Below are 25,921 nucleotides of genomic sequence, written 5' to 3' on the forward strand. Positions count from 1 at the left end.
TCCGCGACGATGGTACAGTTGATCCGCAGGCAGACTTTATTATTTTAATTCTAACTAAATGAAAATGCTTTTATTGATACTGGTAATATTCTTATGGATTCAAATAAAAATTAGACCTTCATACTTAGAGTAACAATATATAATCGAAGAAAATACTCGAAATTGCAATATTAAATGTGAAATAAATTGCTGCCAAACACTGGAATTTGTGACAAATTTGCTAAAATTTCTGAAGAGTCGGGAAATAAAGGACAACAGCAAATCGCAGTAAACTAAAATGTATTCCATGGAAACAAAAATATACATCATTACTTGGACCACTTTAATTACGGGAAACTATGATCTACTACTACTAAACCAGACATGCACCTCGTCCATATTCCTCTGCGGAACTTCTAACGAATTGGTACATGTTGGAATGTGTGTGTACGTATAGTGGATCTTCCGTGAGATTTGTTTGTGCTGCCATCTGCAATCAATTTTTTTTTAAACTATGAGTTTTTTTTCTCAACTCATAGTGAAGTGTAATGAATGAATAATTATACTGTTGTTGGCCTGTTCTCTCTGCAGCGAGACTTTTTAACGGGGGGATCGGCTCGCATTCGCTCCGTAAAGTTGGGAAGGGAAACTATGATCTGAAATATATATATACGGCAAAATATACGGGACAGTGCCAATCATCATCAAAACCATTGTCATAAGTCGGCAAAATCAGCAATCGGTTCTGAAATCTTGGAAAATTATGAATCAGTTGAAAAGTGAAGGACCACTGGGACTCGTAATGAAGTGAACTGCAGTTCACGGAAAAAAAGTTGAATATGGCAAAATATATATGATCTAAGATGAGTATTTGTTTATAGTTATAATTATCATAGTATAATTTATATGTGAAGGAAGTTATCTTCTCATTCACTATTTTAAGAATTCGATTACAAATTCGAATAGCCTTCTTGAAAAAAAACGGGATAATTCTTTGAAATCGGAACAAACATAAGCCCAGGAATGTCCCGTAAAATACAGGACGCATGGTCACGTTACTCATGCAGCAAGTTGGAGGTCCGCCGAATTGTCTCAGATATTTTATTGGTCCAATAGAAAGGTTGAGAAACGCTATTGCAAAAAAAAAAAAAAAAAAAAAAAATGATTTTTTTATTCATATAGAAAAGTCTGTCCCAAGTGTTTGGACAGGAGACATCTCTGCAACCGTTGACTTACAAGTCCTAAAATTTGTTAGTGGGGCCGTATGCATAAAAAAAATAACGATATCTTCTTATACAGGCCCAGCGTGCTCAAAAACCCAATTAGAAAGTTGCTGCAGTTTCTTCTGAGGCCAAAAAAAAAAAAAAAAAAATTCACGTTTATAAGTTACACGTTTATTCGCTGAAGTATTTGAAAAATTGGGAAAGAACAGCATAAATAAGGGAAAGAAGCGTTTTTCGTCAGTTTATGCCCTTCCAAATTTTTCCCCAATTTTGAATTCAAATATTTCAGCAAATATTGCACTTAGAAACGTAGAATTCTTTCTGTTGGTCTCAGGAGAGACAGAGCAACTACTTTTATGTTTCTAAAGTCAACGGTTAAAGAGATATCCGCTGTGCAAACAATGTAAGACACCCTGTAGTTTAAATTATGTGTAAACTCTCGAATGGCTAAAAATATTAATACAGTACATTGTATTACAAAAAAAACAAAGTTCGTTACGTAATTTGTAGTTTCAATTTTTATTTACCTGAGTTTTATTTTGCACTAGCTGCTTCTATATACGTTTTGCTGTATAAACATAGGCATTTTTAATAATTTTCTCATTAGAATTGAGAAAAAACTCCAATGAACTAATTGTTAAATTTTCTTATTCAAATTATCTACGTATCCCTCGTATGAAGAATGAGGGTATAAGCAGCGCCGTCTTAAGAGCATCGTGGGGTCTCCGGACCAAGTGAGTTTTCTGAGGCCCTACATGGCTAAAAATGCTTGCCTAAAAATTTACATGCTTACTTTCAAAAATTTCCATCAGATTTCATTTTTGTGAGGCTCCTTCTCTTGAGGCCCCCGGGCCGTGCGTTAAGACGGCACTGGGTATAATGCGCAAAAAAACACAATAGAAATCTATCAACCAGAGAACGTAATAGTTTAAGGCATGAGTTCTTAACCTTCTTTGTTCCACAGACCTTTTGTGCCAATGAGACGATCAGGGACTCCCTTTTGCCAGTAAGGTGCAGCATATAATAATCAGTAGCATATATTAATGTAAAGACAATAACTTGATTGTTATCTCATTGAAGCTCACGGACCCCATGAAACCTTCCAATAACTCAACGGTTCCGTGGACCCCTGGTTAAAAATCACTGGTTTGAGGGGATCAAATCAATCCACAATCAATGTTATGAATACTTCAAGTAGAATTCCAATAACAAACTTTCGTTTTATTAATTTGGTACACGTTTTCAATGCATAATCCTATTGGTGGTCATATTACTTGAAAATATAATACTTACAGAAAAATTGGAAATAATGTTTCGATAAAGAATGGGCTTGTCATAGATATTTTGTTTTGGCACAAAACAGAGTGACATGATCACACATGTATTGCTATTCATTTAATGAAATGTTCATCACGAAAAGAATCTTATATTGTGAAATTAATGTTCGTTCTGAAATTTTCAAAATTGTGCAATATATCTCATTTTGTATGTTTCACTTCTTAGAAATCGTCAGCTGGGCTAGAAAGATAAATGAATATATGTCAAGTTTATCAAAACATAAAGGTTTCAACTTACAAAATATATGATAAATATAGATTTTCCTCCGAAAGAGGTGAAGACATTAATTGCATAACTATTATATTATTACCGAAATTATATATTATGCAATTGAATTTACATATGCACAAAAGAAGTTCACTGATTAAAAAGAAATATATCCGAAATAAATGAAAAAGCAATATACTGTAGCAGTGTATTACAAATAAGAATTTTGCCACGGTCTTTAATGAATGCTTACAAGAAAGTAATACGTAATTATGATAAATTTCATACCTTTCGGGCTCCTAAGCCGTGTTCCAGGCTTCTTTGAAGCAGACGTTTCGTCCACTACTGCGGTGGACATCTTCAGTGCTGTTTTTGACGAGCTAGGAGACTAAACCACCTCCTTGGATGAACGTTGTCCACTGACGCTTTTGCCGGAGAAGCGGAAAGATCAACCTCGTCGTTGAGACGTCGAGCAAGTGACGTGTTGATGTTGATGGGACGGGGTGGGTGGGGATCGGAGTCTTCAAATTTGAATGGAGGGGGGTGTCCGAGTTCGGAAGAGTTGATTTTCTAACCGTCCTGATCTTGGTGGTTCGAATTGTCGGGTGCCACCACGTCCCATCATCATAAACATGTCACTTGATCGACGTCTCCAGCAAAAGCGTCAGTGGACAACGGTCATCCAAGAAGGTCGTTTCTGTCGTTTCGTCTTCTCGCGCGTCAAAAACAGCCCTGAAGATGTCCACCGCAGAAGTGGGCGAAACGTCTGCTTCAAAGAAGCCTGGAACGCGGCATAACAGTCCGAAAGGTATGAAATTTATTATAAACTCCGGCCGTGAAAGCTTGCCTTCTCATTATAATACCTAATTACTTTTCAACCAGCATTGATATACAGGGTGATCCCTTAATTTCCGCGATCGCATTTTACTGGCAAGCCGTTGATCCTACAGGCATACTTCCAATTAGTAAAATTATCCAAATAACGTGTAGAACTCAGATATGTCGTTCATGTTGCAAGGGGGTTGTATAGTTATCAAAATAAAAAAAAAAATTTACTTCTTATACGGGCACCCTGTCCTCAAAAACCCAATTGGGAAGTTGTTGCCCTGTATCCCCTGAGGCCAACGTAAAAAATTCCACATTTCTAACAAGAAAAGGGTCCCAAGGTGTCGTCCTCAAAAAGTTATGAAAACATTTAAGTACATTCATCGCACCAAACAAACAAACAAAAAATTAGCGGCGGAATGCAATAACCCTTTCAGCGGTTTTTAAAAATTCCCTGATCCGCATTATAACTGCCACGTCTGAAATTGCGAAACCTTCACAAATTGTCACCTATTTTCAAGAAGAATTATTCTTTTTTCCGATTGCGAGCTGTGTGTGTGTGTGTGATAACTGTTTCCTTCCCCACCAACAAGAAAATTTACTCCACCCATCGCTTTTATTTCCCTCACTATGATACAAAAACACTTACCATGATGTGTGGCTTTCTAGGAAGAGAAATACTTTTTTTGTATAATTAATACAGGGCGTATATTTCTTTACAGTGTTGAAAGAGGTGGAAAAACACCCACAAGCCCCGTTCACATGTGCAAATATTGCGGTAGCATTGGGAGTTCCAGCACCCGCTTGACGACTTTTTTTCCTTCGTAAGGAAAGGAATTGAGAGCAGCCATTGGTGAAAATTCTTGAAGCGGGTTTTAAACCCGCTTTTTCTATTTCCCATGTGAACGGGGCTATACTGTTTTTTTTTTCTTGCTCCTTCTCTTATCTAACCTTGAACAAGAGCTGACTCCACCCACTGGTAGTTGAGTTGATTGATTGGAGGGAGACGGGTGGAAAACTTGTTTTACTGTAAAAACTACTTCAACGCGTTTTCAAAAGCCGAGATATTTCGGTGTGGCTGAAATAAAGCAGATGAAGTTTGGCGAGATATCTCGGAATTGTCACTGAAAGGATTAAAGCCGCAAAAAATTATGAAAGATGAGAACGGTTGGCTATTCTTCGCCTCTTGAGCTTTTTGCGATATCTAAAAAAAATTCCTTTTCTTTGTTTACTCCAGCTTCTCTGTTCTAGAAACTCTCCCTCTCTAGTCGTTTTCACTTCTTTTTTTCTCTTTCTTTGTCTGTGATGTACTGGATCATTTGTTCTTTGAATGACGTCACTCCAACATTCTAGGGTTGCGGGCCTTTTGAAGTCCTTCTTGACCTCTATTTTCTTTCAAAATATTAATATTTACAAATTTTTTTTCACTGACCTGTAATAATTCCGTCAGATTTTCATTTTTGTGCATATTTAAATGTGTAGAATCAATGGTAATTTTTTCAAAACTTTTTGAAGACGTCATCTTGGGACCCTTTCCTTGTAAGTCTAATATTTGCAGAGATATTTGAATTCAAAAATGGAGAAAAGTTGGAGAAAAGCATATTGCATAAACTAAAGGATCACGCTTTTCTCCAAACATTGCATTTAAAAAAGTGGAATTTTACTTTCTAGTTGGGTTTTTGTGGACAGAGTGTCTGTATAAAAAGTTAATTTTTTTTATTTTAATAACTATATATACAACCCCTTGTAACATGAATGTCGTATCTGAGATCCACACGTTATTTGGATAATTTTTATAATTGGAAGTATGTGTCTAGGATCAACGGTTCGCCAGTAAAATGAGACAAGGAAAATTAAGTAATCATCCTGTATATATACAGAGCATAGGATACGAAACTTTTCACGTTCACGGTGTCTTAGGGAATTATATCCAAACTACAAGTATCTCGTGGCTTATGCGGAGATAGACGTGTAAGTCTGGGGGCGCACGATGATGATGATGTCAATTCATATATACATTAGATCAGTCGACTTCACCTTTGACGCTGTGGGGGGGGGGGGCAACGTCCCCCATGACGCTCCCCCCCCCCCGTATCTGCGCCCATGTCTCGTGGCACCCTTTCTTAACCTTGAAATACTTTAACGGCACCTTAAAATCTGCAACACACCTGTTGAGAATAATATCCCAGAAACTCTAAATATATAGTAAAAGGCCGTTATAACGACAGTTCTCACAATCATGAAGAAAGCTGTCGTCATTAAGAACTTCTTGTTGTAGACGAATTTCCAACTCTGTTGGATTATAAAATTGTAAAAACATTGCTGTTTTATTTGCATTAAAACGCCTTTATATAATTTAGTTCAAATATTAACGAATGAGCAGAACTCTAGACATGGCTTCATGGGCTCACCATTTTTCCGACAATCGAGAAGTTTTTTTAACGCGATTTTTTCAGTCATTCGGAAACGACTTTGAACTTCTGGTTCCATGGTCTCTTAGTCACTGGGTGAGACAAATGTCTAATAAAATAATCACATCCCATCTGTATAGCGGGGAAGCCCAAAAATAGGATTAGGGGAGGGATGTTAAAAATAATTGACTCATCTGTGTTCACTCTTTTTTAGAAGTACAGCAGCAGGGCCAGATTTAAGCAGGTGCAAAGGGTGCGGCCACTGGGTCACTAAATTTAAGGGATCGCGAAACGGGATAAAAATGCTTTTATTGCATTTTGACTTCAACTTCTTTACAAAGTAATAGTTTAAAACCCTGTCCAAGACAAGAAAAACCCTAATATTCATACATTGAGCACTTAGGTGTCATTAGTGCTGGACCGAACGGGACGCTAAATTCTTCCTCTAATCAATCATTCAAAATTATACTGGGGAGGCAAAATGCATGCTTGCTCCGGGGGAAAAGAGTATCTAGTTGCGGTTTGGGTAGATAAACGCTTCTCTAGCCCCTACAGCTCTTCCACTATGGTTCCCTGCATACAGATATTGTAAAGAAGTTGCAATTTTTACGCTGGGCACTATTATACAAATTTATTGCTCAGTGGCTTTTTTTATTACTATTAAATAGTAGTTTGATAGTCATTCTCGGTGACAATGTATACCTGGCAAATGCCAGGGTGACCACGTACACTGGAGGAATGGGAAAACAAGTTTTAAACGGCGTCCACAAAACTATTTTTGCACCGGGCCGCAAAATACTTAGGCTCATCCTTGTACCTCACAATAATTTTTACGAGGAGTATGTGCCATGATAAGAGTCATAATAGACAGAGTGTCATCATCAATAAGAGTCATCATCATTCGTGAACAGAGATAAGGAAAGAATGACATTTTCGAGAATTTTTTCACGAGAATTTTGGCTTCCTATAATTTTAAACTAATCATGACCGAATATTTTGTGTATCTTTAATATCAGCTATTTGACAATCACTTGCATATCACTCATTATAGAGGGGTTCTCGTTAAAAGCCGCACTCGTTATATTGGCCTTTACTGCACCTAGTTTTATATCTAAAAAATATCGCAGCTTCCCTGCCTTATCTCGAGGCATCCACTTTCAAGAGCTGTGGCACACAATTTAGGTAATTGATAAATTGGAGATAAAAAAATTAATATTTCTTACTTTCCGTCTGGATCCGTGCAAAGAAGTTTACAAAGAACTTGGCAGTAGTCTTTTGTGTTGCATACTTTCTTGCACACCCAAGAGCACAGCCCTGCATCAGACTGCCAAATCAATACAGCCAGTATTGCGAACAGCAAAAATACTCTGACGTCCATGGCCTTTAGAAATAAAGCTTATTATATTAAATGTCCTAAAATTAAGTTAATCGTTTCTAAAAGAAGAAGAAAAAAAAATTCAAGAAAATTATGAAGTACTGATCACGGTAAAAATAAGTTTTCAAAAATTAGACTTGAAAATCTTGCGATTGCACATATTGTCTAAAGATGTGTCATTTGATATCAGTCTTGGTATGTAATAATTTTTTGAGTTCTTGAGCTAGTAACAATTTTATCAAATTTAAAGCAAAAGTAAATAATTCACTCACTGTGGTTCTCGTGAAGGATATTCAATCAGAGATGCTGACATCATTTGGAACAGCATTTATAACTTGCTTATTTCCCACGCGTAATATTGCGAATTCGAAGATATAACGAGATGAGATAAGAAAACACAGATGATGTTTCCTTCATTGGAAGTTCAATAAATCAAGTAAATCGACTCTTATCGAATCGAATGCATTAGTTTTCATTTTCGCATTGATATAGAATATTTTTCCATAAAAAAACACATCAGATCCAAAGTTTTGAAATTAAAAAACGAAAAAAGTTACTCTGTCAAGCAGAAACTGATTTCCTTCACAAGCACAATCATTGTGTCACGTGCAATAATTTTCATATAGCGAGGCGTTATTTGCATAAATAACTTCGATTATGAGCGAAATAACTATAGATTCGGAATTGCATCCTCATATATATTTTTTCTTCATATACTTTTAACACCGATATCGCATTGAAAATGGATTTTGTATAATAAAAGTATAACACACATCTCTCGCGCTTCGAAAAAAATCTTTTTTCCGATCATGAATTCCTTTTGATGAAAGCATACTATGCTTAAGAAGATTAAAAAAAACCCAATTTTTAAATCATGCATATTTATTATATTCAAGTGTATTTATCTTTAAAATGAAACTTCAACATATACTCAGAGAAAATTGAGATTTATTCTAATTATTGAATTGGTATAAATAAGATAATCAACCATTTTTTTTCCTCGCAACACAAAACAAAATTCAGAAACAGTGAATACTGATCATACTGTAATCAACTATGTACGTATCACGTGCCTAATAAGTGCATATTTTTTGCTCTTTTAGTACATTTTCACCAACCAACGTGCACACCATTCTTGCGATTATACGATTTTAGCCAAGTATAGAGAGGTTGATAATAATCAAGCAACGGTTGCGATGATATGTTCTTATAGCCAGTCATATCCTGCAATACCTCAGACCATTCTTCAGATGAACCCTTTGAAAGCATAGTTCTGAAAATGAGAAACAAGATCAATCACATTAATCTATAGTACATTCGGGTAATATGAAATAGCAGTTTTATATGGAATATACCAGGTATTCTCTACCTTCAGGTATGGTCTCCAAGTGGAAACGTGATATACAACCTCCAAATGCCCACGCCATGTTATAGTGTCAGTGTCGGTCGGTTGTCACCATCATCACGGCTGCTATAGGAGAATATTTGTTTTTCCATTTCCACAAATTTACTCCGACAAGTTTTCGAAGTGTTTATTAACCCGAAAAACTCCTATGACGTAGCGTTCACGTCAACGGAATTAAAGGCCCAGTTATGAAAGGACGTGAACGTTATGTCATACGAGTTGATTGGGTAAAGTCTGAGTGCAGTGTTTACTCATAGGGTATTTAAATAGAGAGATTATTGGGGGGGAAATGTGCCCAATAATTGGAAACTAAGCACAATGTATATCATAAGTGTTGTATTTTATATATATTGTGCTGTGCTCATTTTTACCTAGCTATTTTCTCCAGTTAGATGGGAAGCTATTTTTTTACAGATGGTGTGTCGGGTAATACGGAATACTATAAGTATTATCTGAATTGGGATAGAATATCTCTTCAAGATGGGAAGTTTATACGATAGAAGAGGAAAGGTCGGTAAATATAATGTGTGTCCTGTTCTCTGTGGGCCTACCTTGACAGTTTTGGGGCGGAATAGGAAGATTGCATTTGTGACTATTGTACAGTAAATAGACTATGACACACCACCGCATCATAAACTACAAAAACAAACAATGAAATTTTCATTTTTCATTGTCATAGATACATTAAATGAGTGGCTTCACATCAAAGATGGACATTAGTAAAAAAATAATAATAATCGGGTTAGCATTGGTTTCCTATAGGATTTTTCTCACTCTTTTGAATGGCGAAATCTGTTTCTATCAGTAACGAACGCAAGCACGTTATTTCTGGCTTCAAAAAGAAACATCAGGAAGAATTCAATGGAAGTTGCACGATGAAGTCATTTTTATCAACTTACTAAAGGTTTCCGTCTTTGATCTGAAGCCTCTCAAATCTTGCTGAGCGCGGTAGCCCAGGTCGGTAAGATACTCGCATAAAGTACCAAAGAATGTTTAGAGGTGTCGGGAATTCGATACCTGAGTTCATTGTCAGAAACATTTTTGACCGGGTGGGGTGGGGGTACAACAGAAATATGACCGGAGAAAAATACTTCTACCGTAGGGATTAGCGCACCAACCTCTCGTTGAGTACAAAAGAAGTCAAAATGGCGAACGCTGCATTTTGGAATCGGCAGTAAATTGTATAATATATATATGTGTATAGTTCCCAGTCTAAAATTAGCTTTCATGTCAGAAAATCTCAACAAAAGTTGTCAATGAAATATTGTGTTTTTATTAATTTTTTAGAAATATATGACATCCATATTTGTTATAGGCATCTTTTTCTCAGCCACCTCGTTGGGAATTTTGCCTGTTGTAGCGTTGTATTTGTGTAATTAGTTTTCTTCATTTTGAACCCCCATACTATATTACTCGACTATTACCGCTTTTACCCATGAAAATGATTTTTTTTAATGCTTTTTTTTTCCTAAACATAATATTTATTTTTAAATGCTATACGCGCGCCAATACACACACAAGACACCAAATTTTATAGAAATACAAGTTTCAGGTTTCTACGATGTTTTAAATTGCAATAAACGGAAACATAAAAGTGGTAATTCATATGACCCGAATGTACTGTGTTCTTTAAAATGCGTGTATAAAAATGGCATTTCAAACATGAAGAAATTATTTAAAAAAGTCAATCACACGATAATTAAAAATGTATATTTAAACAAAATATTTACTTGAATTTTCTACCAGCTGCTAACGAACCTAAAACACAGCAGTTGTGTACAGATAAAAATGTTCCTTTCGATGTACTTTTACATAAAGCATCATAAAATTGGTGTTCAAGAAATCGGCTGAAGAAATATCTGAAAAAAATTCTGTTTCATGTCTTAAATGCATTTTTATGAGATTTTTTGACGAATAAAAGTAGAATTAGCGCACATAATTCATGAGTAAGAAGAATGTGTAATTCATACATAAATCGTACATAATCATACGATTATTTTTCTTTATAATAAAAAGCAAGATGTTTATGTACCATTATTTATATACAAATGAGGAATATAACTTGATTTCGTACCTAATATAAGGCATCCCTATAGCAATATGATATTTCGAACCTGGATCGAAAAGGAAAGAGCTTTCATTGTCGGGTTTTGTTATTCCTTGAATATTTTCCCTAAAAAAAGGAAATGAAAATTAATGAAATCCGTAAACGATTAATTTCGAAGTAATATTTTCGATCCGTAAGATTATTTTTCGAAAAAGCTCTTGGAGTAACATTATTTTTCCAAAAAAAAATATTGAAATTGCTAAATTCACTCCCTATGGGAGATCTGCTTTTTTTGTGAAAATTTTAAAATATATATTGTTAGTCGAAATTTTCACACTACAGTTTGATTTATTTAAAAAACTTCTCTTCGAGATTTTTGAAAAATTACCTCATTTTCCACCATTCACTGGTCATGTTTTCTATGACCATCCTTCCACTTAGAAACTGATATCTCCACATGTCCACAACAAAAGCCCATGGTATTGTCACGAATTTTGAAAGCGCTTGCTTCATTAAGATATTAAGGATTAGTTCTAGATTAGAGAGAGGAAGAAATGTATTACTACTATTTCATACATGAAGAATTTCATGCATTTTCAGTATGGTTTATTTTCATGTGCAGTTTTTACATGTGGTAGAATATCGCTGATTTTATCAAAAAACAATGTCAAAGTACTCATATTCTTTACATTATAGGCTACCAGACGCATATTAATGTAGTAATGAATAACTGATATTTTTGCATCTTTAAAACATGAGTGTTCTTGTCAAAAAACATGTAGGCTTTCGCAGGCTCATAATTACCACGGCTTCTTAACCGGTGCTCACTGAAACACGTAAGAGTGCTCGATGATAGCCCAAACTTCGTGCCCACGAGAGCTTGATCGGCATTCAATTGAAATACTCTAAGTCACATTCGAGGATTTGAATCATGTTTGAGTTTGAGCATATGTCAAAGAAGTTGCGCCATAAGAGGGGGAGGGTTGTTTTTCTTCTGACACTACTACTACTACTTTACCATGCACCAACTCCGGTCAAATCCATACAGCAATTTACTACGAATCGAGTTGGGTCAGAAATGAAGGGGCCATCTATCGGTGGTCGCCTCAGGTTCAGTAGAAAAAGAACTCTAGAAGACCAGAAATGGTAAACACATTGCAATTTTAAATCAAATTTTACAATAACTTTTTAATCACAAATTTCACAAGAAAGCGAAAAGCAAGTTTCAGGCACCATAGACCATCGTATTTAGTGACATCTCCTAACGCATTTTTGAACTGCTTATAATGAGTTGGACACTGACATCGCTTCTCAAGTTGACAACCTTGGTATTTACTACGGTTTGACGCATAAAAATATTTCCTTGTTTTTTTGGTACTTACTGCGTTTCCCATTTCCGGTCTGCACTTGTTATCTATGTTCTTCACCGGGATCGACCCCTTGGACCTGGTGGTAGGCAAGTATCTTACCACTACACCACTAGGGCAGAAAAGAGGTTGCTCTTCGAGGTGGTGGTGTTTTTAATAAAGGTGGTCTTGACTCGGAAAATAGTTTGAAGATGAGCAATAAATTTATTCTGAATATTTGAATTTTTGAACATATATAAACTTTCAATTGTATAATGACAAAAAACAGAACAGTTTCATTTACAGTGTCACTAATATGATTGTTCTTTTTATCATTATGATTGCCCCATAATTTTTGAGCTTGATGAAACAAATACCTGGGAGTGACATTAAGTAGGAATCTTAAATGGAAATCTCACGCTATCACAATTAGCAATAAACTGAATTTCTCCAAACACTCTATTTTCTGCATGGATTTTTTCTATTTTACAATACGGTATATGTATCTGGGAGAGGGGGGGGGGTGACTACAGATCTAGAGTTTGAAACTAATGACGAATAATTTCAGGAAATCTATCAATATAATATCTAGTCAATATTCTCGTTCTCTGTCTCTCTCTCTCCCTCTCTCAAATATTAATTGCAATGCTGATAATGCTATAAACTTCGTTAAAACAATTTCAAAAACTTTTACTAAACAATGCTATAAACTTTATTTATATGGGACCCTACTGTTTACTCAAAAAAGTCCTACATGATTCACATTGAAACACACTCCCATTTTGTTAAGACAACAAGGAATTCCGATATGGGACCTATAAAAGCTAAAAACAGTCATTCAAAAACAACTTTTATATGCAGCACCTAAATCTTATAACACAGTGATGATGTAAAATCAGAAAAAAAAAACCCGTTTCAAAAAAATGCTCATAAATTACATCAACTTATGACAATGCTAACATTATGTCTAAATTCATATGTTAATGAAACACCAATGTATGTCAGACGTCAAATCATCTAATCAAGTTATTTTTTTTTTGTAACTGTTCTGTTTCATTTCTAAGTACAAAAAAAAGGTAATTTATTGTAAAAATGACAACCATGTTATTGTTTAATCAACTTGTTTATAATTAATGTGTATTTATGTAATTGGATTGAAACAGCATTGCGTTTGCTAACGTTGAAAACTGTTTTATGGCTTTACCCTGGACATATCATTTAGATCTCTTGGGTCGCTCTCATGGATATTTACATTTATTTACTTTCCTTATACCATTGTGTTTTTCCCTTTCATGCTTTGTCTTTCTCATATTTTGTAATTTTTGTGTCAATAAATTATTAAATTAAATTGTCATTCCACTCCTATCCTGGTATAAGGTAAATTAGAACTAAAAATGTTTTGCTTCATTGAAATTTCTTCCATTTATGACTGCTACTACTGAACCGTACTCGTTCATATTCCTCTGAGGAATTTCTAATGGATCGGCACAATCCTTTGTGGAGTAATTTAAAGAGCGTTGGACTGCTGATACGAAGGTTACAGGTTTGATTCTAGCTCATAGTCGCAAATTTGTTTTTTGAACATTGTTCAGCAGTAGTTAAAAAAAACACACACACAAAAAAAAAATGTGTGCGTTTTGTTCGGTTTCATTCTGAAAAAAAAGTATCTTCACGTTCTTCTAAAGTGATTCTTCTACTTTTCCGGGGGGTTAGTTCGTCCTGGATTGGAGTATGCCGTTAGGTTTTTGAGACCATACATAACATACATACAAATCATTACACTAACGTGATATGATCTCACGTCATATCAGAAACATCGTGAATTTTGACGTCGCAGAATTTCTACGAATCAGAAGTCACAACGTCTCTGAGTCACGTCAGTGTGGTGTGTTTTGGCCTTTACAGAGAGATATTGAATCTGTTGAGGGAGTGTAGAGAAGAGCCACGCGTTGCTCTTGATGGCACACGGGGCTTCAGCTTATGAAAAGAGACTTGCTTTTTGAAAATGCTTACATTGTAAGAGCGCAGGTGTCGAGGTATATGATCGAAGTGTTTAAATTTTTCAACGGGTTTCATAAAATGGACCATGAGTTAGTTATTAATGCATCGTTAATCAACCGCTTCAACAAGGGGACATCAGTATCGAGTGGTAAGGGACAATTCCAGGTCGTGGTTTCTCATGGAGTTTTTCTCTAATAGGGTTGTTAATGAATTTAATAGTTTAACTCCGCGGTCGTGAATTCTAACTCAATTGATACGTTTACTAAGAAGTACAATAGATACAGTTGGATAAATCGAGAAGCTTTTCATACTTAGATAAGACAACCATAATCTTTTTTATGGGAAGTGTGTTTCATCATGATTATCGGTTTTTATTGATCTTATTGAGTTGCTGTATTTTTGATATAGTTTAGATATATATATTCAACATCCATATTTTTTTGGGCATCTTTTTGTGTTCTTGCTATTGCTGCCATCTGTCTGCCGTCTATCGTCCTGTATGGCTGTTTTCGCTGGCCAGATATTCTGCCATTGTCCATACTGTTATGAACGCAAACGTTTGGAAGAAGTTCTACCGCACCATGCCTCCTTAACCAAGAATGTAGAATTATGTGATGTACGTGTTAGAGAATGTACGTGTTTACCTTGTCGAGGATTATCATCCTTGGAGAATCCAACTTTCTTCAGACATCCTGGACTCTGTGCTATGAGCACGACTGTTTCACCGACGGCTTCGTGGAAGGCAGAATTTGCTCCTCCATGGAAAATCATTGGCTGTTTCTTGTAAGCCTTGTAGTATTGTATATGCCCCATCTCATGAATAGCTCGATACAAATCGTCCTCAGACAATGAAGCACATAATCGAATCCTTTTCAAAGAAAGGCAAAAATTTAATTATTATAACATGGGTTATTTACATTCATACTTAAATAGAATTATTCATTATAACCCTTTCAGACAAACGTGGTTATTGCTTTTTTCTCGCTGTACATATTTTTTTTTTAAATCTCGGAGAGTTAAGCCCTGATTTAAAGGATTATGTGTGTTGTGAGTTACAAATAAAGTAAATGTGAACTTTTCGGGGGATTTTGAGTGTAAGGTTTCAGTAGAGAAGGTGATATCCAAATCCAAAGTACGGATGTGTTATGGGGTGATAAAGCCCTCAACGATATTCAGGTAGAAGATTTGGAAGCCCTAAAGTTTCTATGTGCAGGAAAGTAAACAAATATATGTGCAAGCAAAGCACCAGGACCAGATGATATTTATCCTAGGGTCCTTAGACAATGTGCTAATGAACTATCGGCGCCAGTTGCACAGATTTACAGGAATAGAAAAGTAGTGTTGCTGAGGGTATACTCCCAGGAGATTGGAAGCTTGCTAATGTGGTTCGGATATTTAAAAAGGATAGCAGGGAAACCGTGTCGAATGTCCAGTGAGTTTGACGAGCTACCACTCGAAGATTTTGGAAATTATTATCAAAAGGCAATTGGTGAAATGGATAGACGAGATTGATGTATTGTCGGAAAACCAGCTTGGATTCAGAAGGGGAAAAGAACCAACCTCCTTTGCTTCCATGATCACGTGACTAAGGCTTTGGGTAAGGGCAAAAAGGTCGATGTTGTTTTTCTTGATTTCCAGAAGGAATTCGATTGAGTCCAACATGATAAACTCTTGAAGCGTTTACGCCAGGTTGGGATTGGGGGCAACTTGTTGAGTTCGATGGAATCGGGGTTGAGAGATAGGTCACTATGTGTTATGGTGAACGGAGAGTTTTCTGATTGGATGGGTGTCAAAAGTGGAATCCCTCAAGGAAAGGTCCCTGGTCCCATACTTTTTCCCTTTTTATCGATAAACTCGATCAGGGTATCGATGGAATTGCTAGCAGATTCACAGATGAATTGAAGCTAACGGTAATCGAAGCGATGGGAGATGCTCCAGATGAACTTGAATATGATTGCAGCATTTGCTAATGAATGGAGCATGACCTTTAATGTTGATAAATGCATGGTCACCCATTTTGGTTCGAACAACTTGCGTTTCACTTATGAGTTGCGTGTCACCGATTTGGGAATTCTCATTGACGAGCGGCTTAGGTTTTCTCAACATTGTTTAGCGGTGTTCAAAAAAGCGAATAGAATGATTTAGTTTTATTCTTAAAAAATCTCTTCGCGTTCTCCTAATGTTATTATTCTGCATTTCCGAGGCTTAGTTCGTCCTGCATTGGAGTATGCTGTAAGGTTTTGCAGACCATACCCTCAGAGAGACAGGCAACTAAGAGAGACAACTTTATTGAGGAGGTGCAGAGAAGAGATACGCAGCATACTGAAAGACTTGATTCCTTTTGAGTATGTTTACATTGTGGAGGAACGCAGGTGTCGGGGAATGTGATTAAAGTATTAAAGATTTTCAACGGGATGGATAAAATGGGCCATGAGATATTAATACATCGTCAATCAACTGCTTCGACAAAGATACATCAGTATCGATTGGTAAGGGACAATTCTAGGTTGTGGTGTCGCAGGGAGTCTTCTCTAATAGGGTTGTGAATAAATTTAATAGCTTAACTCCGCGGTCGGGAATTCTAATTCAATTGAAACGCTTACAAAGAAGTACAATAGACACAGTTGGATAAAACGAGAAGCTACCCTTACTTAGATAAGACCACCATATAAGCTTTTTTATGGGCAGTATATTATACAGGCTGATTCAGAAAAGATGGGGAAAACGTTTAAGAGGTGATAGTACACACCAATACGAACAATTGTCATCAAAGAATGCATGGTCTAACATGAAATGCAAACGCGCTTGCGCGTTTCGAAACGGCCGCTCCGCAAACGTTAAAATGGCATTTCCGCTGAAATTTATCGGGAGAAAAAAATTGTGGGTTGTATTTGACATTCATATTTTTTATGGCCATAATATTGTATTTGTATTCATCAGAGAGCAGCACTTATAGGTGAACTTGATGTTTTTTCAAGATGGCTTCCAGGAGGAACTGCGTCCGGGGTAAATGTAAATGCGATGTATTTTGCATAAAATTTAGCTATGAAATTCTGAAAAAAAAATTGTATGTGAATATATATATACCCTGCATCACACACACATCTTTGCTAAAAAAAATTCGCTAAAAAATCTTTGCTAAAAAAAATTCACTAAAAATCTTTGCTAAAAAATAGAATGAGGTGAAATATTTCTTTACTTATGTAACTTCAAAATTTGACCAAAAAATTTCGAGAAGTTTGAAAGGGATAAAAAATAAATTAAAACATAAATATCCTATCGGAAATATCACAGTATTTATCTTTCATTACCCCAATTCGTTATGAAAAATGAAAATAAAAACTTCAATGTTGACATAAAGTTCTAAGCATTTCAATTTATTTTAGGTCTCAAAATTTTGTTTCGAACATGTTTAAATCATTTTTATATCTCAACGTCGAATCCATTAATACTATCAATATTTTTCTTAAAAGCTTATCTAGGCATATCAAGGTAGTTTCATACAAATTTAAGAATGAAATTATTTTAACAGTATAAATGCCTGATAATTCTACTCTACATTGTTTAGAATGACCGGTTTATCTCCCCCCCCCCTCCCACCGTTTATGAATTTACGTGCCAGATGTACTTACCTATAATCTTCACCATCTGAGAAATCATATGCGGCTCCATGACAATCAGTGATGCGTCCATCTTTTGGTTTCTCGAATAATGATTTCTTCCAGAACGATTCACCCATAGTATCCATTCCAAATGAAGAATAATATAACTGAGCTATAACGAACATTTCGGTGACGTTTCTATTGTTCCTGTTCATGATTCCTGCAATGTCCGGCAGAGATACCGCAGGATAAGGTAACATCATTCCGAGAAGACCATTCCATTTATCGGAAAATAAGCTTCCTATACGAAAAATACGTAGTTTTCTACATTACACCGCATATTTCCCGGAAAGTTTTTTTGAGTAATAACAACAATAAAAATTATATAACTCATTCAAATATAGGCTATATCAGGAAAAATATTTCAAAATAATATACAGTGTCCCACAATCGACTGACGGTTTTCAAAATGGGATAGCAAGAAAGCGGTGACGGATACAGTCGAATCCCGTTTTAACGAACACCGTTATAGGGAAAAAATATAGTTTTAACGACAACTTTTCCATTCCCCTAGAAAAGTTTACATAGGAACAATGCGAAAAACCTGGAATTCATTTATAACGAAATTTCGTTGTAACGAAGTGATTTCTCCGGTGTGTTAGAGTTTGTTATAATGGGATTAGACTGTATTAAAGTCATTCTTGTGGAATATAAATGTGCAAAGTGAAGTCAAGAATTTCAGCTACGTCATTCATGTTGCAAGTTATTAAAGCATTGTAGTTATTAAAATAAAAAAAATAACGTTTTATATGAACACCCTGTGCCCCAAAACCCAATTACAAAGTTGCTGCCCTGTCTCTCCTGATTCCAACAAAAAAAAACTTCCACGTTTCTAAGTGTAATATTCGCTGCGATATTTGAATTCAAAAATCGGAGGAAAGTTGGGAAAAACAAAAAAAAAACTAACGGACAACGTTTCTTTCCCAACTTTTCTCCGTTTTTCGAATTCAGATATCTTTGTGAATATTGCACTTAAAACGTGGAGATTTTTTTTTGTTAGCATCAGGAGAGAAAGGCAACAACATACTAATTAGGTTTCTGGACACAGGATGTCCATATAAAAGTTATTATTATTTTTTTTAATAACTGTGTGCAACCCCTTGCAACATGAATTATGTAGCTGAGATTCTTGACTTCGCGCATTTATATTCCTCAAGAATGATTTTAATATCTGTCACCGATTTCTTGTTATCCCATTTCAAAACCGTCAGTCGATTGTGGGCCACTATGTACTTGAAAAATTGAAGTGAAAAAATAAAAATAAGGAGGTGAAAATTTTCATTTTATACTTAACTAGTAAGTGTCCCGGTATATAATCGTCTTTTCTGACAGTGTCTTCGCCATACTTTTGGGAGAGTTTAGAACGTACATAGGCATGTATTTCACGGTAAAAGTCGAACACGTCTTTTAACAAACTTGAAGCAGTATTTTTAACATCTTCCATATCCAACTCTTTTCTCCATGACTCACCAGTATCTTCATATCCTTAAAATTTGAGGTAAAAAAATATAAACTCATATACAGCACATCGATCTGTATAGTGACTAGTCTCAAAGAAAATATATCCCCAATAATATTATTCACGCATTTTTCTCAAACTGCGGGCTTTAATTTCACAAAGATTACGTTTTTGACCAAACAAAGGCAAGAAAAATTTTAGTTATGTTTTTGATTCGTCATATTCAGTTGTCTTCGCAACATAAACGACAAGAGTTTTGTTAAAATTCCGGAATTTATACAGCGGGCTTTACAAGAAAAAATTCAAAACGTTTCTGAGAAGATCGTTCGGTTTTGATGAAACTTATCATAAACGCGCCTTGAAGTGAATATGCAAATAATCAAACCGTTATCCGTAAAATGAATGCATTATCCTTATTAATGTATTTGCATTCCGTGCCAAGTTCCATCAGAATGAAATTTTCTTGGAGCCTTCATTCATTTTTTTTAAAGAGGGCATTCGCGTAATGAAATTAGCAAAATGAAATAAATTTGTATAGTTAGAGGTAGATGGCTGTTTTTTTCAGCCCAAAATAGATATCAAAGAAATATATATTTCCAGTATATTATGCCGAGATGAACTCGAAAAGTCTCGGCGGAGACCAGATGACTTACTTTTCTTTCTGAGTTCACATCGGCATAATATCCAGAAAATGTTTCCTTGAATTTGTATAGCATCCTATTTTTTCGTTATTATTTTTGCTTATCGCGAAGTATAAACAGTTTGCGTGTACAAAAGATGGGGATAGCTTATTTATTTTGCTTACTAACTTAAAACCGTTGCATAAATCGATTTATTCCAAAGCAAGTATTTTTTTTTTTCAACATAGGTTGAAGAATAAGTTTATTCTTTCAAGTCGCTTTTTAGAATTACATATGGACGAACCACACCAGTCCAAATTTGGTAAAAATTGGTAAAATTTTAATACCGGTATCTTATAAAAAAAATTATTTTGCTTGCAACGTCATAGTCCATCCCATTTGATATTTTTATGAGCAATACCAGTAATTAGAGTGAGACGGCTTTGTCTCGGTCCAATATATCAAGAAAACAGGTATTTTCTCCATAATATGCCGAGGTGAACTAGGAAAGAAAAGTCACCTGGTCTCCACCGGGAATCGAACCGAAATCCTCTTGTAAACCGGACAAGTGCGCTACAATATATACCACTGGAAACACGTTCCTGCCTCACGTCACAATGCATAAAATAAAGAAGGCAGGGTTGTGGCTCCAGGGGTGTACATGATAGCGCGCGCACTTGTGCTTGGTTCTCAAGAGGATGTGGGTTCGATTCGTGATAGAGAACAGATACATAAAATTTTCGAGTTCATCTCGGCATAATGTACAGGAAAGATCTGTTTCCCTAATGCTAGTAATTATCAACTGGCATTTGTGCATACTAAAATTTTTAACATTTAAATTAAAAGATATTTTCCCCCTAAATATAGCTACAGTGTATTATAAAATTCCATTCTTGCTCATCTTCATTTAGGATGTTGAAATGACGTTAAGATCAAATCTTGAATTGCTTTAGGTGTAATTGAAAAATCACCTTACTTGCTTTCTTATTAGGGGCAATTGGCTCAAAACAATTAATATTGATAATTTAAAAACTATGGAACATTTAAATAATTTCTAAGGTACGTGCGACGTTTTATTCAAAAATTTATCTAAACAATTTATATTATAGAATTTTACTTTGATTTCACATCGCGATAGATTTGAAAGGAAAAAACGTACCGCTTTTTCTCGAAGCATCATTCCATATCTTCATAAGTTCCAGAAACAAAGGTTTTATGGGATTTCCAACAAGAGTCCGCCAGCTTTTCCAAATTTCTTTTAAAGTCTCTGGTTCGAATGTAGAAGATACATAAGCATCTACTTCATCTTCACCTCGAAATGTTTTATTCAGTCTTACAATCGATACGGATGATGTACTGTAAATCCATAAAATTTTCGAACGAATCTCCGAAGCTGATCTATGCACAATGTAAAAGAGCATGAATAAATCCAAAGTATATGCAAACAAATATTTAAATCATAAAAGGTATTCAGTATACTGGAAAACAAAATCTTATCAAAGTTATGCAATTTTAATTTTTTCAATACGTTAAAATTGAGGTTAAGAGAGGTTGTTAGAGGCTGTATAGAGAGTTTCTGCCTCACAAGAATGCGTATTACTAACAGATGCAATTCGAAATGCAGAATATTAGGAGATAAGGTAAATATTCTCTCTTCGCATAATAAGCCTTCCTGGGAATGGTGAAGTCCATTGAAGATGTCAAACTCCTTCCTAGCTACGGAGTTTTATCTTGTGGAAAGAGAGAATCCTCTCATTCGAGAATGATCATTATTAAGATTCCCAGGTGTAATTTTCAAATGCAGGAAGAAATTTCAAATATGATGTTGTAGCTCGAGAAAGAGTAACCAATCATTTGTGAAAAGCATTTTGCCGTCGAAATTATCATCTTTTATTCGGTAATTAACATTGTAATAAATGCCTCCTTAGCGTATATCAAAGGATTTTCACTTAATATCTTTAATACACAGTAGCAGCAAATGCGATAAAATTTCTAACTGCACACTTAATTTATAAGTTTCTTGTTTTATCTACATTTTCATCGAATTAGTTCAAATGTGTATTTACGAATAATTAATCGTGTCATATTTACAAATTTTATGCTCAGTGGTATCATTATTCCATGTATTAGAATAATAATGTTAAACAGTACGACCTTTTAAATAGTTATGTAGGAAGAGAATGCTTCGTTTGAGCTTCCAGATGACCAGTTTAATCTTTGACAAATTCTCATTCCGTTATAAATATGATTGTTTAGGAGAGAATAAGAGATGATGTCTTATATGTTATACACATGGTTTTATAAACAATATGAAGAAAATTTAACCTTGCAGCCGCTGGATTTTGTATTGCAACGCCTTTAGCAATCGCATTTATTATTTTGCGATGATACGTAGAATACGGCAGAGATAAATGCTGCTGAGCCCATTTTTTCCATTTCATCATCCACATGCAGAATATTTCTTCAACAAAAGATTTCGCAGATGCAGTTGACGGAGATTGGTCTATCGAGAAAGTCCAGTCAGCCGACTGTCTTAAGTATAACATATTAGCATATTCTGTATTGAAAATTTGCAATGTGTCTTCAATATTTCCTAAGTGAAAAAAATCCAAAATTCTTGGAATAAATAAAACTTGTTCTAATAAGAAAAGTTATTTTACAAACATCATCAAGGATTATGATCTATTGCCGTAAGCAGGTAAAGTTGCTATCGATTTAGTAAATTGTTAAGTGAGTAAACTATTCTCTATCTGACCTGATGTATAAAAAATCATTTTCATAGACGAAATTCGAAGACATCACAAACAATGTAGATTATAATTGCAACCGTATTTAGAACACGATGATTGATTATCTCTAACAGACCATGTACACTGCATTATATATAAATCTAATATCTATAATGATAGACTTCGTCAGAATCGTTTATTTTTCATAATAAATCATGTACTATGATGAAACTTCGATTATCGGTCCTCGTGAAAGTTTATCAGTTATTCAGCTATTCATTTAATTTGATGTTTTATTGAATATCTAGATAAACTCATTATTTATTTAAAAATAGTTCGATTAACTGCGGATGGAATTAACATAGTCTTTTTGAAACAGTATTCAAACATCGTGAAATTTTTTAATGACATTCATGGTATAAATATTCATGATATATATATATTACCTGTGTCCACCGCATTGGATAAAGGAATACTTTCTGTCAGAACTAGAAACAAAACTGTAACTGAAATCACAACCTACGAGAGAAAACAAGTGAAATCCAAATGACTTTGTTAACCTTCAAAATTTAAACAGGCATATGAAAGTGCGGAAACCACTTGCAAGTCAAGTATATGAAAATTTTCTATGCAAATCCATGTACTTCGTTCGTTAAATTTTCTAAGCACGACCGCAATCAATTAATGCAAAAATGGCTTCATTAACTTTTTTCACGGAAAATTGAAAAAATAGTACTTGTAATTATTGTAATGCGTGATCACTGCAGTTTACGCGATGAATTTTTTTTTTGTTCAAACGAGGATATCATCTACGCTATTAAAATATATCCAGCATTTCGATATACACACATACATGTATATTATGTTCACTAAAATCATTACTACTACCACTCTCATAGCAAAGCAACCCCTGAACACATTTTCTTCAACAAAAAAAAAATTGTTCAACTGTTTTCATGTTTTTCTTTCTTGATTACAAGTAATTACTTGTATGGAATTAAAAATTTAAAGCATAGACACATTAATTTACTTGAGCAACTGTTAATCAACTCAAATTAATATTAATCAGAACGTGATCATTCTCCCATCTGTAAAGTGTAAAATCAAGCTTATATGCCAATCATTATACTCATGTCATGAATATTACGACTTTGCGTATTATTACTTTTTTTAAATATCACCTATATGAATAAAAGGTATTTGAATACTAAAAAGTTTCATTCTACTTCGTCTGAGATATAAAATTATTTTTTTTTTAATTTTCAAACTTACCATCTGGATCAATTTTACAAGTGTATTGAAAGTATGCATTCGAGATTCAGTCTGAATATCACATTAAAATTTAAAAGCTAAAATGTTAAATCTTTGGTGGCGCCTCCTAGCGAGCGTGAACCACTCAAGTTTCTCAAGTTTCTTTTTCAATTAAGTTCGAGAGCGTGTCGTCTTACACTTTGGCAGTAAAGAGTCATCTCACGTAGTAGGAATGCTAATCGCGGAAAACAGAAATAAGAAAATCGAAGGCTAAAAACAGTCTTCTCTTTGGAAAAACAAACTTACTAAACATTTACCTTTGCATTTTTAGAAACCAACCAAAAAATGCCTCACTAAGGCACAGAATGAAAAATTTAGTAACAAAAAACTAAAACTAATCTGTAAAAGAATACACCAAGAAGTTTCTTACAAATCTGGATAAATGCAGATGAATGTAATTTACATAATATGCGCGCCTACTAACATAAACTTCCCGCGACACTTGATTTAAAACAATTAAAATTAAATCGTGTTTTAAGTATTGCCACCGAAATTATTGAATAATTCGCGAACAGACCAATCCCGGGCTTTGGCAGTAATATTTACATTTCAAAAATATAGTCGAAAAACCCACTATATTCCTACAGAAGCACTCAAAAGTCTTTTGACAACCATAAATGTATCTGCAAAATTTGTGTTTGAATTTTTTTAATGAAATCTACCCTATGAAACATAAACTGAGTCTCATTACAAACTACAGTATTACGAACGAAAAATTGCGTATCCAAACATTTTAATTACAGAAAAAAATTAATTTACTTTTATGTTGACCCATAAATCTTTTGACACAAGGAAACAAGAAAGCGAACATCTACTAAATAATCTAAATAATCAAACCAGTCATGAAATCGGGTACCATAACAAATTAGAATAAGTTAACACTTTGTTGGAAGCAGTTTAGATTGTAAAACTACTTGTCATGTTTTAGTATGGACTCAATGAGTTTGTCCCATGGTTAGTGGGTACTTTTTTCCCATTCTTTTTTACACAATTGAAAAAAAAACCATCGAATTAAAATAATTTTTGACTTCGATTTATCTATCGAACTCAATCCATAAATGCTTGATGATATTCAAGTTATGTCTCTACCATATGATTTTACCACCCGTAAAACTCTCATTTTGTTGCCTTTCAAGTAGTATCTTTAGAAAATTTTGAGCTATGTTTATGGCCATTGTCGTTCGAAATATCGGTAAGAGCGGCATGTGATTATGAAATATATTTTTATAATGAAACCTGTCCCTTGCTTTTTCTTAGAAGGTAAAGAGTATCAACACCGTTAGCAAAGAAGCATATACCCACTTTCGCCTTCGTGTTCAAGAGTAAGAACCTATACTACCTTAATATAGTTACCATTATAACTACTTATAGGAGCTCATAATACCTCATGTGTATTACCTATATTTGTACCTATGATTCTTCCTTTAGTCAATAGGAAGATTTGCATAATTCTCTCCCTCTCTCCTGCCCTTCTGTGATTAATACAAGGCCACAACAGGCAAAATGCCCAACGAGGTGGCCGAGTAATAACGATTTTTTTAACTTAGAAAACAACCAAACAAGCTCATAATATTCAGCCAACGTTTTACAAATAATACACTCACATTCAGTCCGTGTTTTGAATTATATATTCATCAGGTTTTTCGCCTAGTGAGCATTTCGAGGATCTCTCTTTGTTTGCGTTTTCATCTTTCTATCTATCCTATCTGTTGTCTTCTTTAGTCGTATTGAAAGAAAATTACTTTTTACGGGCTTCCGAGATTATTATACATGGTTCTAAAACATATGAACTGTCTTTAAATATCAAAATACTTGCCACTTGAGCTTGACTTCAACCCTTACTTAATGCCTTAATTACGCTTTACCAAAAAAAAATCCAGCAAATATTTCTTGTTTCGGAGTTTTCATTTTTGTTATGTATAATCATTCTATAAATTCATATTAAATCAAAATTAATTACTTAGATATTTAATTAACTATATT

The 25,921-nt window shown here is 34.7% G+C and overlaps 2 protein-coding genes and 1 long non-coding RNA gene across 3 annotated transcripts; all 3 read right to left on the reverse strand.

Annotated features, from left to right (window-relative positions):
- Positions 1 to 2,397: 2,397 nt before the first annotated feature.
- Positions 2,398 to 7,710, reverse strand: LOC149085394 (uncharacterized). The gene is made up of 3 exons (XR_016192839.1): positions 7,631 to 7,710; positions 7,207 to 7,364; positions 2,398 to 2,720 (listed from the first exon to the last, which is right to left on the reverse strand). It is a non-coding gene; the product is annotated as an uncharacterized LOC149085394 (long non-coding RNA).
- A 654-nt stretch (positions 7,711 to 8,364) lies between these two features.
- LOC149085395 (angiotensin-converting enzyme-like) lies at positions 8,365 to 18,057 on the reverse strand. Its single transcript, XM_089233951.1, has 6 exons — positions 17,790 to 18,057; positions 14,802 to 15,025; positions 11,199 to 11,343; positions 10,838 to 10,936; positions 10,494 to 10,622; positions 8,365 to 8,631 (listed from the first exon to the last, which is right to left on the reverse strand). The coding sequence occupies exons 1-6, from the start codon at positions 18,020 to 18,022 to the stop codon at positions 8,469 to 8,471; spliced, it is 993 nt and encodes a 330-aa protein (XP_089090077.1). The 5' UTR covers positions 18,023 to 18,057; the 3' UTR covers positions 8,365 to 8,468.
- Positions 18,058 to 19,044: 987 nt separating this feature from the next.
- On the reverse strand, positions 19,045 to 23,935 carry LOC149085396 (angiotensin-converting enzyme-like). Its single transcript, XM_089233910.1, has 5 exons — positions 23,900 to 23,935; positions 23,074 to 23,146; positions 22,224 to 22,491; positions 21,058 to 21,296; positions 19,045 to 19,304 (listed from the first exon to the last, which is right to left on the reverse strand). The coding sequence occupies exons 1-5, from the start codon at positions 23,900 to 23,902 to the stop codon at positions 19,045 to 19,047; spliced, it is 843 nt and encodes a 280-aa protein (XP_089090036.1). The 5' UTR covers positions 23,903 to 23,935.
- Between the last annotated feature and the right edge of the window lie 1,986 nt (positions 23,936 to 25,921).

The sequence above is a fragment of the Pholcus phalangioides genome, unplaced genomic scaffold, assembly GCF_987345545.1.
Source record: "Pholcus phalangioides strain wild (caught in Gottingen) unplaced genomic scaffold, Ppha-v1.0 ptg000007l_1, whole genome shotgun sequence".
NCBI lineage: Eukaryota > Metazoa > Arthropoda > Arachnida > Araneae > Pholcidae > Pholcus > Pholcus phalangioides.